Source organism: Labeo rohita, chromosome 16 (genome assembly GCF_022985175.1).
Source record: "Labeo rohita strain BAU-BD-2019 chromosome 16, IGBB_LRoh.1.0, whole genome shotgun sequence".
Taxonomy (NCBI): Eukaryota; Metazoa; Chordata; class Actinopteri; order Cypriniformes; family Cyprinidae; genus Labeo; species Labeo rohita.
The window spans coordinates 28,337,746-28,356,298 of record NC_066884.1 but is presented as its reverse complement, the minus strand read 5'-3'; the positions used below and the strand labels follow the sequence as shown (position 1 = coordinate 28,356,298).

At 36.0% G+C, this 18,553-nt stretch overlaps 1 protein-coding gene across 3 annotated transcripts in view; it reads right to left on the bottom strand.

Moving 5' to 3' along the window:
* The window catches only part of LOC127178518 (carboxypeptidase Q), an 85,069-nt gene that overhangs the window by 16,693 nt on the left and 49,823 nt on the right, over nucleotides 1-18,553 (bottom strand). For 2 of the 3 annotated variants that reach the window (XM_051131438.1, XM_051131436.1), the window contains exons 6-8: nucleotides 14,577-14,668; nucleotides 12,234-12,435; nucleotides 3,161-3,320 (exon numbers count right to left, since the gene is read on the bottom strand). In XM_051131438.1, the coding sequence (XP_050987395.1) occupies nucleotides 3,161-3,320; nucleotides 12,234-12,435; nucleotides 14,577-14,668 (454 nt within the window). Of the gene's footprint in view, nucleotides 1-2,005; nucleotides 3,321-12,233; nucleotides 12,436-14,576; nucleotides 14,669-18,553 lie in introns of those variants that run through there. The other variant, XM_051131437.1, reaches the window with a different exon arrangement.

The window sequence follows — 18,553 nt, the reverse complement described above, 5'->3', positions numbered from 1 at the left end:
GATTTTAAAAAGTAGGAACAAGTCAAAATTATTATTATTTTGTGTGTGTGTGTGTGTGTGTGTGTGTGTGTTCTGGTATATATGGATTATGAGGACACAAATGTGTTTAATGACATGGGTACTACAACGTAAACATGGTTTATGAGGACACTTCCTGTGTCCCCGTAAAACAAAAGGCTTAAAAAACATACTAAACAGTGTTTTATGAAATTCAAAAAGTGTGCACAGTCTCCTGTGAGGGCTAGGTTTAGGTATAGGGTAGGTGTAGGGCGATAGAAAATACGGTTTGTACAGTATAAAAACCATTACGCCTATAGTCCCCGTAAACCACAAATGCAAGAATGTGTGTGTGTGTGTGTAAATCAATATTCTGTAACACCACAAATGCTGTCGACTGAGCTTAACTTGTACCGGACCCGGAATATTCCTTTCAGAAATGTTGTGTCTGGACCTTGTCAATACAGTACATCGAGGCCAGAGAATAAGTCTTGGCAGCTTTCAATAAAGTTAAGTTTCTGAAATCCCAGGAAAATGCTTTTATGATGTGGTCTCTAATCTGTGGCCCAAGGCAATGTAAAAGCAGCCTTGGGTCAATGCCTGCAAACCTTTGTTATCCGATCAAAGCAGAGGAAAAACTCCTTTTTCTTTAGGATAGAGGAGAAATTAGTATATCTACGAGACAGCGAAAGTCAAGAATGGTGCAAGGATCATTTAAGTACAACTAGGTGTTCACTTTAAAGCAACCTATTACCCTGTTAACCAAACTTATCTGGGTAATTTTACATCTAGAAAAAAAGGGGAATGTAGCTGTTGCGAAAAGAAAAAAAGCACAGATCCCAGGAAGCTGGCACATACAGTAACCTCCCAAGTCTGTGACATTTCTCTTTGTCAAACATGTGCATTCAAGATGGTTGTATGATTCAGATTTAGTCATGGCGAGTAGAAACGCTGTGGGAAAACCAAAGACTAGGGCTGATTTTCTTGCATAATGTTCATATGTCCTCTCAATCCAAGTTGTCATAGAAACAAGAACTTACTTGTTTGATGTAATTGAAAACCAGACATTAAGTGCAGCTCACATGGACACGCGCACGTACACATACAGCATAATGAGGACACAAGCTTACCACAGCATTTCCTTTGCTTGTTAAACATACAGTAAAACACAGTTACATTTTCAATATCAATATAGGACAATATAGGATATAAGAACGCATCCATCTGGATGATTTAACCCTCATGTCGTTCCAAACCCATAAAACTTTTGTTTATCTTCTGAACACACATACAAAAAGATACAGTTGAGGTCAAAAGTTTACACACCTTGCAGAATCTTCAAAATGTTAATTTTACCAAAATGAGATTATTTTTTATTTAGTACTGACCTGAATAAGATATTTCACATAAAAGATGTTTACATATGGTCCACAAGAGAAAATAATAGTTGAATTTATAAAAACCTCGGTTAAAAGTTTACACTCATCAGGGACTCATATGCAACTATTACAGATGTTTCAAACATTCACTGATGTTCCAGAAGGAAAAACAATGCATTAAGAGACAAGGGTGTTTTCACCCCCCTGGCTCTTAATGCATAAAGTGAACGTTTGAACCTTCTGTAATAGTTGCATTTAAGTCCCTCAGTTGTCCACAGTGTGAAAAGATGGATCAAAATTATACAGTCATTGTTGGAAACAGTTCAAATGCACAATGCTGAAAAACCAAAGAATTTGTAGGACCTTTGAAGAACAGCAGGCAGTATAACTGTTCATGGCCAAAAAAAGGGACTCGTGAAGAACTATCACCAAGAAAAAAAAAAAAAAGCCACAGCTGTGGATCATTCAGCTAACAACACAGTATCAAGAATCAAGCGTATGTAAAGTTTTGAACAGGGTCATTTCTATAAATAAAAACTATTATTTTCTCTTGTGGACTATATGTAAACATCTTTTATGTGAAATATCTTATTCAGGTCAGTTCTAGAAAAAAAAATAACGCATTTTTTATGATTGCTCTTATTTTGGTAAAATAATTAACATTTTGCAGAATATGCAAGGTGTATGTAAACATTAAAAAAAAAATTCTACTAAAATTTATAAGCTTCAGAAAGTTCATGTGTCTTGTGCAGTTTAATCCAAGTGTTCGGAAGAAACACAATCACTTTATATCATAATAGATTTAATTTATACTTCTACTTACACACCGATAAACACACATACAGAGATTTAATCAATATGATAAACGGAAGCTTAAAAAACAAACCTCACTTGCTTTTGCGGAAGCTCAAACGTTTTTATCACATTTGATGTGCTGTGTACTGATCAATGCTTGTCAATGCTGATCAGTGCTGTCAATAAATGCCTGAATTACATGTGTTCATCATATAAAGCTATTGTGTCTCTTCAGTAGACTTTGAACTGCTTAATTCATTTGGTTTTCTTTAACAATATATATTTTTGAAGCATTAAAATATAGTAGAATGGATTTTGAATAGAGGGACAAAAATTTGTCAAATTGAAATGATTTTCATCTTCTTGAAATAACAACTTCTTTGAAAGAAGAGCGGAAGTATGATTAAACAGTAGCGTGTCCATGACATTTTGTTTGTTTGTTGTAGGAAAAGAGAACTAGGATTAGTTTCCAAGAGGAAGTCAGATGTTCTGATGACTAATACCTATTCAGTTTGTGGAAAATGACATCATAACAGCATCATGCTGTTTATGATGAAGCCAAGACTCGCCAAGTTAATTTTAGCCACCGAAACTGGATCTTTATTCATACATTTTTTTTTTACTTTCAATGTAATTTTATTATAGATGAGGAACTTCTTATGTTTAGAAAATTGACAAATGAATGAAAATAAAATAGAAAATAGAATAGTAATGGCATAACTGGAACTATTATAAAACTAAATTACACATTCAAAAAAGAAAAAAAAAAAAAGAAAATTACACAAGCATCAAAGTAGTAGTATATATAATACATGACAGTGGAGTGATCAGAAGTGTACCTGAGGTTATGATGAAGTCAAATCACAAAAAAAAAAAAAATAATAATAAATCTCAGACTAAATAGAGAATTCCCAAAGGTATTGGTGTGATCGACCGGCTGCCGTAAGCTGATGGACAGGGGTTTGTTCGGTCATTTATGAGTGACTCACTATCTAGGGAGCATTTCCTCCAGGTCAGCGACCACGTAGGCCACCACAGCCCAAACAGCGGAACACAGATTCATCTCCTCTGGGTTTTGGACAGTCATTGTGTCACCGTCGCTGTGGTGGAACCAGAAGTACCTCTGGTCTGCGGTGTGCAGGCTGGCGCCTGAGAAAAAAAATACATAATGAAGAGAACTGAGTGTGGTGTGATTCTGCATTTCATATGTGTGAAAATCGTCCTTCTGCCTTAGAATATTAAATAGTCTGGCTTACGTCTGCTCTTTAAAATAGTTCATCCAAAAAACGAAAATTCCATCGTCATTTACTCACCCACATGTTCCAAACACACATTATGTTCATGCAGTTATATAAAAACGATGAATTATGAATACTTTAAATCTTCTGAAGCCATATGATAGCATTGTGTGAGAAACAAATTATGGAAGCTTGTTTCTGCAATTAAATAAATAATAAAAAATAGATAATTGTGACTTTTTATCCCATAATTTTTACTTTTTATTCTCAGAATTGAGTTTACATCTCACAATTGTTTTTTTTTTACAACACAGATTAAAAAAGTAAATACACTATATTGCCAAAAGTATTCGCTCACCCATCCAAATAATCGGAATCAGGTGTTCCAATCACTTCTATGGCCACAGGTGTATAAAATCAAGCACCTAGGCATGCAGACTGTTTTTACAAACATTTGTGGAAGAATGGGTGGCTTTCAGGACCACAGTGAATTCCAGCGTGGAACTGTGATAGGATGCCACCTGTGCAACAAGTCCAGTCGTGAAATTTCCTCGCTCCTAAATATTCCACAGTCGACTGTCAGCTGTATTATAAGAACGTGGAAGCGTTTGGGAACGACAGCAACTCAGCCACAAAGTGGTAGGCCACGTAAACTGATGGAGCGGGGTCACCGGATGCTGAGGCACATAGTGCGAAGAGGTCGCCAACTTTCTGCAGAGTCAATCGCTCCAGACCTCCAAACTTCAAGTGGCCTTCAGATTAGCTCAAGAACAGTGCGCAGAGAGCTTCTTGGAATGGGTTTCCATGGCCGAGCAGCTGCATCCAAGCAATACATCAAGTGCAATGCAAAGCGTTGTATGCAGTGGTGTAAAGCACGCTGCCACTGGACTCTAGAGCAGTGAAGACGCGTTCTCTGGAGTGACGAATCGCGCTTCTCCATCTGGTAATCTGATGGACGATTCTGGGTTTGGCGGTACTTGTCTGACTGCATTGTGCCAAGTGTAATGTTTGGTGGAGGGGGGATTATGGTGTGGGGTTGTTTTTCAGGAGCTGGGCTTGGCCCCTTAGTTCCAGTGAAAGGAACTCTGAATGCTTCAGCATACCAAGACATTTTGGACAATTCCATGCTCCCAACTTTGTGGGAACAGTTTGGAGCTGGCCCCTTCCTCTTCCAACATGACTGCGCACCAGTGCACAAAGCAAGGTCCATAAAAACATGGATGACAGAGTCTGGTGTGGATGAACTTGACCGGCCTGCACAGAGTCCTGACCTCAACCCGACAGAACACCTTTGGGATGAATTAGAGCGGAGACTGAGAGCCAGGCCTTCTCGCCCAACATCAGTGTGTGACCTCACAAATGCGCTTCTGGAAGAATGGTCAAAAATTCCCATAAACACACTCCTAAACCTTGTGGACAGCCTTCCCAGAAGAGTTGAAGCTGTTGAAGCTGCAAAGGGTGGACCGACGTCATATTGAACCCTATGAATTAGGAATGGGATGTCACTTAAGTTCATATGCGAGTCAAGGCAGGTGAGCGAATACTTTTGGCAATATAGTGTACATAAAATAGGTAATTGTGACTATATCTCACAATTCTGACTTTAATATGAGATATCAACTCTTTTTTTTTAATTGCAAGAATAAAAAATCATAAATGTAAAATAAAATGCAACATGTACATATTTGGATTCGTACAGTGCATTTTCCATATGTCAGTTTAAATCCCTTGAAGTAAATTTGTATGGGGTTGCTATTTCTTATAAATGTTTTTATAATGAATGCCACAATAATTTCTGTTTGTTTTATACTTTTATTTTTATTCCTGTTCTTTTCTAGATGCTGTTAAATTTAAAAGTTTTGTTGCAGAATGAGGGAAACTAAAAAGACATATGTTTATAGTATTTATAATGTATGCAAATTTACATTAATCTGAATGGAATAATATAATGTGACTTATAGACTGATGTGACGTATCAGTTTTTTCCTCTCTCAAAAATCAATTTTGAACAAGCGCAACTCAGAATAAAGTGCAACTTATTTTCTGGAAAATATGGCCTGTCAAATAACTGAACAAATAATTCTTTTGAATCATATCTGAATGATTTGTTCCGTTATTAGGTGCATCTGGTTCTCAGTTCACTAATTTAATGGTCGCTGCATCTGATTTGGAGGGAAATATTATAAGTTTCATTCTGTTTCTCACGCAAAGCTATCGTATGGCTTTAGAACACTGGGAACATAACACGAGTGACATCAACCAATTTTATGATTCATTTATAGTGCTTTTGTGTCATATTTGAAACTTGAAAGCTCCAGGCCACTTTTCTAGTAACAGCATGAAAAAAAAAGTCTTCAGAATTTTGCTTCTTGCATTTCACTAAAAAAAGGAAGTCGTATGAGTTTCGAATGACATGGTGTGTAAATTACCATTCATTTTGGGGCCATTACAAAACGACTGCAAGCTATTCTTTTTGTTTAGTTTAAAAACTCTGTATGGGTTTTCATATTCCTAGGCCTTGATCCAAGTAATGCTGATGACAAGCTGACCATGGCAGTGACTCGTTAACACAGCATCACTCATGCAAAATCATTTTAAGATCAGTATGACATAAACATTCACAAAAACGTTTTCTATATCCCACTGCAGGCCTCATTCTCTTTGTTTGAAGGAGCAATAGAATCCAGAATGCATGTGGTTGCAGTTAAAGCCTGTTTGCCTGCCATCTATTTCTGTACTGATCCCATATGTGAACAGGCACCAGCCACAAGATTCTTTATTCCCCTGGAAATTCAGGGACAGAGTTTTGTTCGACCTTAGAAGGGTGCTTGGTGAAGCATTGCTTATTCCCTGCCCTAGAATCAATAGTGTGAGATGTACGGTGCAGTGAACTGAAAAAACTGCGCATGGGTTGAGGCTACGTTCCAACAAATCTCGAATGTAAACACAACTATTAGTAAGGTTTTTAAAACATCTATTTGGTTATGTATTTAAACATTTTTTAGATAAAACTTTTATTTTCAGTTTATGACGCTTCTCTTTGAATGAGTTATTCGCAATCTGCCACAATTACTGTATTTGCTTGTTGAGTGAAAGTCTATCTATCTATTTATAGTTGAGGTCAAAATTATAAATACACCTTGCAGAATCTGCAATATGTTAATTATTTTACCAAAATAAAAGGAAACATACAAAATGTGTGTTATTTTTTATTTAGTACTGACCTGTATAAGATATTTCACATAAAAGTCATTTACATATAGTCCACAAGAGAAAATAATAGATTAATTTATAAAAATGAGCCTGTTCAAAGTGTACATATGCTTGATTCTTAATACTGTTGTTACCTGAATGATCTACACCTGTGTTTTTTGTTTTGTTTAGTAATAGTTGTTCATGAGTCCTTTGTTTGTCATAAGAAAATATGACATTTAGGCAAAATAAGAAAAATGTACACATCTTCATTCCATTCAAAAGTTTTCACCCCCCAGCTCTTAATGCATAATTTTTTTTTTCTTCTAAAGCATCAGTGAACCTTTGAGCGTTTGAACCTTCTGTTCAGTAATAGTTGCATATGAGTCCCTCAGTTGTCCTCAGCGTGAAAAAATATGGATCTCAAAATCATACAGTCAGTTGGAAAGGGTCCAAATACACAAAAATGCTAAAAAAACCAAATAATTTGTGGGACTTGAAGAATTTTTCTAAAGCAGGCAGTTTAACTGTTCTATCACTAAACAAACAAACAAAAAAACACAGCTGTGGATCATTCAGGTAACAAGACAGTATTAAGAATCAAGTGTATGTAAACTTTTGAACGGGGTCATTTTTTATAAATTCAACTATTATTTTCTCTTGTGGACTATTTGTAAACATCTTTTATGTGAAATATCTTATTTAGGTCAGTACTAAATAAAAAATAACATGCATTTTGTTTGATTCCTCTTATTTTGGTAAAATAATTAACATTTTGCAGATTCTGCTAGGTGTATGTAAACTTTTGACCTCAATGTATCTACAATGTACAAGTTTGAGGTCAGTAAGATTTAAGTTTTAAATTAAATTAATACTTTTTTTCCAGCAAGGATGCTTTAAAAAAAAATCTATATTTTTTAACCACAAACATTCGTCTTGCACTTGTTCGACTTCACGCATTACATAATCGCACGTGTGACATAGGCGGAAGTGCTGACAAAGCGAACATGGGAAAAAAAAACGCCCTTCAACGATGTCGGACAATTTTGAAGTTGGAGGAGAAAATGAGATGGAATATTTCAGAAGAACTATCTACGTGATTACATTATGTGTGGAGTCACAGACGTGCATTTTTTTGGTTAGAAAATGACTGATCGTTTCGCTAGGTAAGACCTCGGCTGGGATCATGTAGAGCCCTTTGAAGCTGCACTGAAACTGTAATTTGGACCTTCAACCTATTGATCCCCATTGAAGTCCACTATATGGAGAAAAATCCTGGAATGTTTTCTTCAAAAACCTTAATTTCTTTTTGACTGAAGAAAGGAAGACATAAACATCTTTGATGACATTAGATTAGTAAATTATCAGGAAATTTTCATTTTGAAAGTTAACTAACTCTTTAAGTAGCACAACAGTTTCCAACATACAGTAGATAGTAATAATACAAGTGTCTTGAGCAGCAAATCAGCATATTAGAATGATTTCTGAAGGATCATATGACAATGAAGACTGGAATAATGATGCTAAAAATTCAGCTTTGCCATCACAGGAATGTTAAGGATATTAAAACAGAACACAGTAATTTTAAATTGTAGTAATGTGTTGTAATGTGTTTAAAACTTACATTGTCTAAAAAGAGACAACAATTTATCAAACTCTTATTCTGCTTTTGATTTTTTTGTTGTTCACTGAGTGCACCTTTAACACTGAGGATAAATACCCATAATACTTCATCGCATTTGCAGGCCATACTACCATATCCAACAGCAAATACAAACCGTATCAAGCTCCGCTTTTGAGTTGGTAAGCTGCCATGACTGTAACAGAAACCATCTTAATTTACATCTTTAAACTTGAGAGAAGCTGTTGAAAAGCAATGCCAAAATTTCATGTTTGAGTTTGCAGCTTTGTCAAGTGGAAAAACTACAGAGCAACTTGTGATTACACATCAAATGCAGCACAAAATCTTCTGTTGTTGGAAAACAGAAACCAGCTCAAGTTGCTCTGTGTTGCTGCGGCTGTTTAGACAGCTGTGCGGGTGATTCATTTGTTGAACGTGTTGGCTTTAAACTTCAGCAGCTTTTCGCCATACATTTCTACTTGCCTCCCGCTGCGTTCATTTCTCCTGCAGTGATGTCATAGCCAATTCATCTGATAACACTGTGTGCAGTGCAGCGGGGGAACAACCGATCCTCTTGTGTGCTGCAGTTCATTGGCGGTTAAAGCAATCAGACTGGTGACTACAGACATTAATGAGATTTATCCATTCTAATGCTCAAGTAATTTAATATGATGATGGGAGAAGGCAGTATAGCTGCCATGCGTGACTTTTCACAAGAGCTAATGACTGCTTATACAGTTGGGTCCCAGTGTCTGAAGTCACATTGTGAAGCAAGAACAAAAAAATGTTATGACATAAAACGAGCATCAAATATTTATATTTCTAGCTCACTAAATCAAACGTAAGCAAATCTGAGACAAAGACCAAGCAAAGTACAAAAGGTCAGATATTCTTGCTTTCACTAAAGAACAAGATGCTCTTTCATGTTCGTTTTTTTTATTTCAACTTTTTTATGCTAAATAGAAATGAAAGAAAAAAACGAAAGGGGAAGTATCTTCACTAGAGATAGATTTCTGAATCTCACTGTAACTGTTAAACCAGAAAACTGCAGAGAAGACACTTTAATGCTACAAACAGATATTTTTTATTTGGATATATTGAAGATACTGGTCATGGTTTGTTATTATAAAAGCAATAGAAAAAAATCAATGGTCATAAAAAGCAAACTCTGCCAGTTTTCTGGGTGTGAAAATATTAAATGACACACTACATTGCACCTGTCCGAATCTGCTCCTGAGGGTTAACCATGTGAGCTCTCTTCACTTCTGCCAAGCATCCCAAGCTTTTCAGAGCCAATTTCACAGATCATTGGCTGAACTCAAACAATTAATGAAGTTCTTTTAGTCATTAGACTGCTGAAGTCCTTTGCAGTTTGTAAGGGGGGAAGCACAGAAAAAAAAAAAAAGTATAAATTAAACCCATTACATGTGTATGACCATGTTCGCATAGTGAGGGGCTTCTTCACTTGAAAAAATGACTTTGATAAAAACATAAAAAGGTACAAGATAGATACAAAAGGCACAAAAAACCCACTGTCTCTACTCAGATGCAGGAAAAAAAACTACTGTGAAAAAGTCTGGGGTCAGTAAGATTTTTAAAATGTTTCTGAAAGAAGTCTTACACTCCCCAGATCTCTTATTCTTTAATCATGTAAAACAGTGATACACTCTTAAAGGAGAAGTCCACTTCCAGAACAACAATTTACAGATAATGTACTCACCCCCTTGTCATCCAAGATGTTCATGTCTTTCTTCCTTCAGTCATAAAGAAATTATGTTTTTTGAGGAAAACATTTCAGGATTTTTCTCCATATAATGGACTGCTATGGAGCCCCGAGTTTGAACTTCCAAAATGCAGTTTAAATGTGGCTTCAAACGATCCCAAATGCGGCTGTAAACAATCCCAGCAGAGGAAGAAGGGTCTTATCTAGCGAAAAGATTAGTTATTTTCACAAAAATAATAGTATATATACGTTTTAAATGTAAAACGCTCGTCTTGCTCTCCCTGAACTCTGTGTATTCTGGCTCAAGACAGTTAGGGTATGTTGAACCTCCAAATCGTCCTATATCGCTGTTTTACCTTTTTGTTAAAGGGATGCTAAGTTCACTTTTACATGTTGTTTGAACATTAATGTGTGTTGGCAGTGTATGTACAAATCTACCCTATAATGATAAAAATCCATGCAGTGGTTTTTAATTAATCTGTAAAAATAATATTCCCTTTTTCAAATCGAGCCATTCTCAGATGCCTGTTGTTGTGGTGTCACACCCACAGAGGCCGCTCCCATGATAGTTGATTGACATGAGTGTATTACCTCAGATCAGCTGTCACAGTCCGCTCTTTTTTTTTTCGATGCCAGAGCAGGGATGTAAGTTAGACAAGAATATCTCTGATTGAGCGTCATTTACTCCCAACATCTGAGCCGCTGAAGATGCAGTAGGTTACGTTTGTTTGTGAAGGAAATGCACCTCCTGATCTACATATATCCGTCTACGTTGGTGCAAAGTGAGTATAAGGGGTTTAATGAATCTTTGCGATTGCCTATCCTAATAATGTGCTAGTTAGCAGGTTTAGCGGCTACACGTGGCTAAAGTAAACAGGCTCGTCTCTCCACAGAGAGAAGAGAGGGGCGGGGCGAGCAGAGCTCATTTGCATTTAAAGCAGCCTCGACCAGAATGAGATGATTTTTGCAGAGCTGATTTTGACAAGGTAAAAAGGGTGTTGTTTTACACAACCATTGAGAATTTTTAACCAAAGTATATTATAGACTTTTCATTAAGACCCTAAAGAATCATATCAACTTGTGGAAAATGGGCATCCGATGACCCCTTTAAGGGTGTTTCTGATCTTCTGATCTTCTTTGCATGTTCACTTTGCAAAGACTGGGTCGGTACTTCTGCAGTGAGTGATTTTTAAATGATTTTTAAAGTTGAGGGAGAAAATACGATCAGAGATTTTCAACATACCCTAACTGTCTTGAGTCAGAATACACAGAGTTCAATGAGAGCAAGACAAGACAAGTGTTTGAGAATAAAAAGTATTTAAATTGTATTTTTTTAATGAAAATAACCAATCGTTTCGCTAGATAAGACCCTTCTTCTTCCTCGGCTGGGATCGTTTACAACCGCATTTGGGATTGTTTGAAGCTGCATTTAAACTGCATTTTGGAAGTTCAAACTCGGGGCACCATAGCAATCCTGAAATGTTTTCCTTAAAAAACACAATTTCTTTACGACTGAAGAAAGAAAGATATGAACATCTTGGATGACAAGGGGGTGAGTACATTATCTGTAAATTGTTGTTCTGGAAGAGGACTTCTCCTTTAAAATAAAGATTCTTTTTTGGCATCAATGGTCCTATGAAAAACCTTGAATATCCATGGAACCTTTCAAATGCAGAAAAGGTTCTTTATAGCTGAAAAAGGTTCTTTAGATTTGTAAAATGTTCTTCAAAATGGTTCTTTTAGGAACCGTTCACTAAAAGGTTCTTTGGGGAACATAAAATGGTTCTTCTATGGCATGATTGCAAAAACACCCTTTTGGAACCTTTATTTTTAGGAGTGTATTGTAAAATATCTTTTTTGATTTATTTTAAAATGTAATATATTTCTGTGATGGCTGAACTTTCAGCAGTCATTATTCCATATCCAGAAATCATTCTAATATGCTTATTTGGTGCTCAAGAAACATTTTTTGTTTTTATAACAGTTGATTGTGCTGTTTTTCAGGTTTCTCTGATGAATACAAAGTTCTGTATTTCATTAAAATGATAGTTCAGCCAAAAATGAAAAGTCATCATTAATTTACCTTAATGTGGTTATAAACCTGTATGACTTCCTTTTAAAGAACATTTAATCTTTGTCTATTCAACGAAAGTTTCAAAATACCTTCTTTTGGTTTGGAACGACATAAGGGCGAATAGTAATTTTCATCAAACTTTTGCTTTTAATTTGTTAACTGCAATCAATCAAAAGTCAAGATCCAGAAATGAATTCTGCTAAATGAAACTAACCTGGAACCCCAGCCTTCATCCACATGTTAATGTCTGTTCCCTCTCCATGTTTTTCAAGCGACGTGACATTGATGGGAGCCAACAGTTTCATCACCTCCTTCATGATTGCCCGAGCTTTGTCACTGCCAGTGAACTGCAGTCCCAGAGGACTGAAGGTGCCCAGGTCAGATTCCATTACCAGGTCAAAGTTCGAGATGTTTCCCTTAGGAGAAGTGGAGAAGAAGTCACCACAAAAATCAGAGTAGAAAAATACTAACTTAAGAAATGCTATTATATTATATTATGGTCTTATAATTAACCCAATATAAAGCATTAAATGATTTTATTGTTAATCTGGGTTCTTGTATCCTGTCACTTTTTTTATGACGATGGTTGGTTTTATTCTGAACTGTGAATTGTCAGTGCAAGTCATACAAAGTTCTACCAACTATCTACATAATTGGATGTAATGCAGTAAAAAGTTGGGTCAGGAGCCAAAACGCAGCATTTGAATCCTGCTTGGCCTGAAACCACTGCTCTCTGATCAGAATCCAACCTCATAAAGTAAAATCGAAATCCCATGGCAGTGCGCAGATACAATGGAGATTCAAGTCCAACTGTTGGCTAAATTATTCCATACCATAAAGTATCACTTTACAGCGCACAGACCTGACAAATACGGTTTACTGTTCGTTCCAAAATCAGAAGAGTCCAAGTAAAACATTATTGACAGAAATAAAAGCTAGATGGATGGGTGCCACAGCACATGGGTTTGTGTGGGAAATTTCAGCCAATTTGCTCCTCCTGCTAAAATTAGGATCAACTCTGAGAGCACTTTTACCATTAAAACAGAAACCACACAAACCTGGTAAAACCTTTTTGTCAGATCCCGTAACCCAAGACAGTAAAATAAGCCATTTAAATAATTCTAAACAGAACTAATTTTGAGGTCACTGTGCTTTACGGATAAAAGAGAAAAATCCATCCAATTCTTTGATGGAAAATTTCAAAAATGCTCTCAAGGACAAAAGAGTACTTACATGACAAACAGAGGAAAATGTGCTCACTTGCAAAGTCATTTGTACATTAACTTTCTGAAAAGTTCTATGCGTAACTGATATAACAACATTTTCAAACAGTTTCAAAATTAGTGCTGTGATTAATCGCATCCATAATAAAAGTTTTTGTTTACATAATATATGTGTGACTGTATATTTATATGTATATACAAATACACACACATACATGTATATATTTAAGAAATATGTACATGTATACATATATTCATATTTAGATATGATTCATATACATAAATATAAATATACATTACATATATTTCTTAAATATATATGTGTGTTTGTGTGTGTGTGTGTGTGTGTGTGTGTGTGTGTACATATACATATATACACACATATATTATATAAACACAAACTTTTATGACAGCACTATTCAAAAAACATAAAATGCTACAAAATGTTAGTACAGGCAACTCAGATGAGCCATGGCAAATTCATGACACAGAACAAGGGTGTCAAACTAGTATTGGGGTAAACATATATGGAATTCACTAATTGGATTCACTTCAGATTACATATGCAGCACTAGGCAAGTGTCCTTGATAAATTCTAGGAAAAACATCTTTCAAAAACATAGGAAGTATTCTTTGTATTCATGATGGTTTCATATGGTTTTGAAAAGTTTGCACGACAGGTTTCAGTATAATAATTTTACAGCCTGAACTAACCTTAACTTCTCACAGAAAAGGTCAAATGATTTTTTAAATCTTTGCATGACTTGAACTTGACACATCATAATACGGATCCACAGGGGTCCTCTCTATGATATTTTTTCCCCTGCATGTACAGTATCGGCATGTTGGTTGCAAGGTTTAATAATATTAATTATTAAAAATTACATTGCTTTAATGAGGCTTATGTTTATTCATGATTTCAGGATAGTTGTGTCACCCTGACACCCTAACTAATCAACAATAATCCACCTGAAACCAAACATCAACAAACTTAGGCACAAAAATAGAAAATGAATTGTAAAGCTTCTTATTTAAACAACAATTACTTATTAACAATTATTCAGTGAAAACATGAAATAAATTCACTAATTAATTACACTTAAATTAGCGGTTTTACAGCTGTAAGTTGTGAGCTAATTGCAACACAACACATTAAAGAGTGAATCTGTCTTGCTGTAGCTGAAAATAGAACATTAGAAATAATAATTCCAATATAATGAACTTAATCAACATAATTACATCGTCAAATCGTCCCATGGGTTGCATGTTCGACACCCTTGTTCTAAACCATTCAACAGAACATAATAGTGTTAGTATGATAGGGAAGTGTATACTTTGTGCTGTTGGAAGTACTGAGCTGCTCCAACCCCGCCTGGCTCCTCTGCGGACCACAGCACCGTCCTCAGAGTTCTTTTGGGACGCAGCCCTGGGGACCCAAGCAATCGACAGTATGAGCCAACCACATAATATTTCAGAATACATTTTCATAATGCAGACACTGTAATACTGCCTCACTGGCTAAGATCAAGGTTAGTCGCTTTCATCAATCTGATCTGTAGCAGAAAAGGACAAGAGAAGATTACATTTATTTTTAAAATAAAAGTGCATATGTAAGGTCAGGTTGACACATCAGAGAAGGCATGCTGATGTATCTGGGAAGGCAATGCTAGATGATCCTGGCTGTCCAGACAGTTGCATACTGGGCACCTGATAACTTGTCTGTACTTCCAGCAGAGCGGAATCTGTGAGAGATATTTTGGGCTTAATTGTGTTGAGCTTTCTCAATGATCCAGATGGGAGAGCTGTCCATATGTGCATCCATTTCCTAAACTGCAAGGTATACATTGGAAAAACTGGTCACTGTGTCCAAGTCAAATGGCACAGCAGAGGATGCGGCTGAGAGAACGTAATATACTAGAACATGGTGCTAATACGAGTAGATTTATGGATTCTGAGCAAATAGCTCACAATGTTGCAATAATAAAATCTTGAATAGCAGAAACAGAGCCAAGGACTCGATGAACTGAACGTTGTTGATAATTTAAAACGTTGTAGAGAATGGTTACTCTACCAGCAGTGAAATTAATCATGTTGTCTGTGGTTATTGTGCACCATTATAGCTTTATTTTGCCAGTGTTTGTGGACGCTCATTGCCAAGAGAAAGATGTTAAATACAAATGAGCACAACCCTCAGTATTGCCTGTGCAATAAAGCAACAATAGAGAGGAGAGGGGCCAAGAGACTCGCACCGCATTGCATATTGACACTCAGCAGGAATTTTAATAATCTCCATTATAACAGAATATTCTCTATACACTGCACTGCTTCTACAGTTACTGCACATGGCTAAAAAACCATATGCATACAGTTTGAACTATAAACATTTTCCAAACCTCTTACAATTATTTAAAAATATCAATTAAAAATACTAAAGTAACATAATGAGTTATAATTATCATGTATTTTTAAATATACATGTAACACATGCAATTTCACTGAATAATTAACGGCAAATAAAAAAATATACAGTGGCAATTATTCACAATGCACACATATTTTTAGACCTCTTTTTTTAGAGTGTCTGATGAAAGATATGGACAAATACATAAATAAATAAGAAAGAAGAAGATGCACTGAGATCGCTATATCTGAGACACAGACATCCAAACTCTGGGATAATGGTAAGAGAGTCGGACTTGTAACCCAAAGGTTGCGGGCTCGAGTCTCAGGTTCGGCAGGGATTGTAGGTGGAGGGAGTGAATACCATGACTGAGGTCAGTCCCTTGAGCAAGGCACCGAACCCCCAACTGCTCCCCGGGCGCCGCAGCATTGGCTGGCCACTGCTCCGGGTGTGTGTATGTGTGTGTGTGTTTGTTCACTGCTCACTACTGTGTGTGTGCACATGGATGGGTGAAATGCAGAGCACAAATTCCAAGTATGGGTCACCAAACTTGGCCACAAGTCATCTCCTTTCCATTTATACATACATATAATGCATGTGTGCGGTGATGTTCTGTAATGAGGATGCAAAGTTTTTGTTGTTGTTGTTGTTTTTTTAAATCAAATTCATGTCGTAGTCACATTTTCTTGGTTTAATAAACATTGCTTACACTATCAGAAAAACATAAAATTCTATTTTATATTTTTACATTAGCAATGTAATCAATATTCTATTTACGCCAAGTATGAATCTCATTAAGTTAATGCTTTTAAACATTTTACATTTATTCCAAAATAATAACTTAAGGCAGTAACTATTTAAACAATATATATTTTTTGTGAACCTATGTTCAGCTACTCTTTTAAACATTTAACTTTTAACTTATTTTTGAATTTTTCAGATCATCAGTTATCAAATCTTGGTAAATACTGGTCACAGACACAGAGATTTACTTTAAATTTCACCGAGCTGATTACTCACTAAAAACTCCCACAGATCATACTTTCATGTAATTTGAAGTCTTATTTTAATGCAATAAAGTGGTTATATCTAAGTGTGTGAGTTGTTTACTTTTTTAAAATTTGTTTTCCAATTAATGATGAATTGTTCATTTAGACTGATTTGCAAATACGGAATGCACACTAACACAAGAGGCGGGATTTATCGCATGAACCAATCATAGCCGATCACAACTAATCATATCAAATCACCCACCACCAAACTCACTGCACACTTGAGGGGGTCTGTTCAAACTAGGGATGTCACAATACTCAATATAATATCGAACCGTTCAATACGACATCCACGGTTCAATATGCGCTTGTGAATTGGAGTTTTTCGGTTTTGCATTTAAATAATTTCCTTGTTTTATTTCTCTTGAAATTTGCTGTGTGTGCCCGTGATTTCACGTGCTGAGACGAGGAAACGCATCCCTGCTTATATTTAAAAAAAGCAACACTTGCAGAGCATCTTCCCTTCTAATGAAATGCAATGATAAGCCTTTCTAAACTTGTTGTTCAACAGAAGAGAACATTATAACTTATCTTTACTTAACAGCATCAGTCGAGTGTTTGAAATAACTTCCTTTAGTGATCTGATGTGGCTTCTTATCATAGAATGAGGCAGACAATATATTCTATACTGCATGTCGATTAGCAATGGCTTACAAATATACTTAATCATTATGAAAATACCCGAGATGGCTTGAAGAACACAGATAAACCATATATTATTGCAGACGAGTGTTTATTGTCCTTATATTTGATCATTCAAAACGTTTAACGTTATATCGTTTTTATTCAGTTACAGCAATAGCAATGCCTTTATCCATATTAGAGATTTCCTGGCTGGAAAGTGATCAGTGATACTTCTTTGACGCATATGTGGATTTTCTGCACGAGGGCGCCCTCTCGCATCCAGTATGAATGAAACCCATCCTATTTTGCATAAAAATTGGAAAAATAATACCTCTCTCAAAAGAAATATTAAGCAGACATATAATAATCCACGCCTTTTCCAGTGTACAGAGGTTTACAGGAGTATTTTGTTGTTAATTAGATGCAAAAAAAAAAAAAAAAAACACTGATGTAGCAAGCTGACAGAACCGAACCAAACCAAAAACCATGGTTAAAAACCAAGGTACGTATTGAACCATGGACTAACTGTACTGTTGCATCCCTAGTTAAAACTCAGTGGGCTCGGGGGAGGCGAGAGAGACACGGACTCCCATAAATTTACCTGCTGGTGTCACTGTTGGACAATGTGTTTTTTTTAGAAAAAATTTATACACTTTTTAATGTTTTGTAATATTGGCGTTGTTTTATTTTGTACTACAAATTTTTTCTCATCCAATATTTTGAGGAGACACTACCTCTCTTGCCTCCTATTTGAAAAGTGCCTTTTCCTCATTTTTGAACTGTCACCACTGGCATATAATGCAACAAGAACTGCTAAAGTCAACAGATTTTACTAATAGACCTACCAATCTCTGTGCAAAAATAACATGATGCTGTCATCTTTCTAAAGTCATTTTCTCCCCCTGTAATTTGGCTCGAATCTCAAGTGAAAATTGTTATTTTGACCGCCCTCTACAAATCAGTGGATAACTCAATAAACATCCATCCATGACATTTAATAATTTGGCTTTAATCACTATCTATGTTGGCCTTTCTTTAGAAAATATTAACAAAATCAAACATTTTAGCCTGGGAAGCTTCTAAGATTGGGATGATTTGACACAGAATGGCCCTATAACTTATATAGCTGTATCCACCTTTTTCTTTAATGTGGAAGTTAGCCTATGGGTGAGACTTCCGGTTCATTATCCGCTACAGGGAAATAATGAGAAGAATAACAATGTGCAGTAAACGG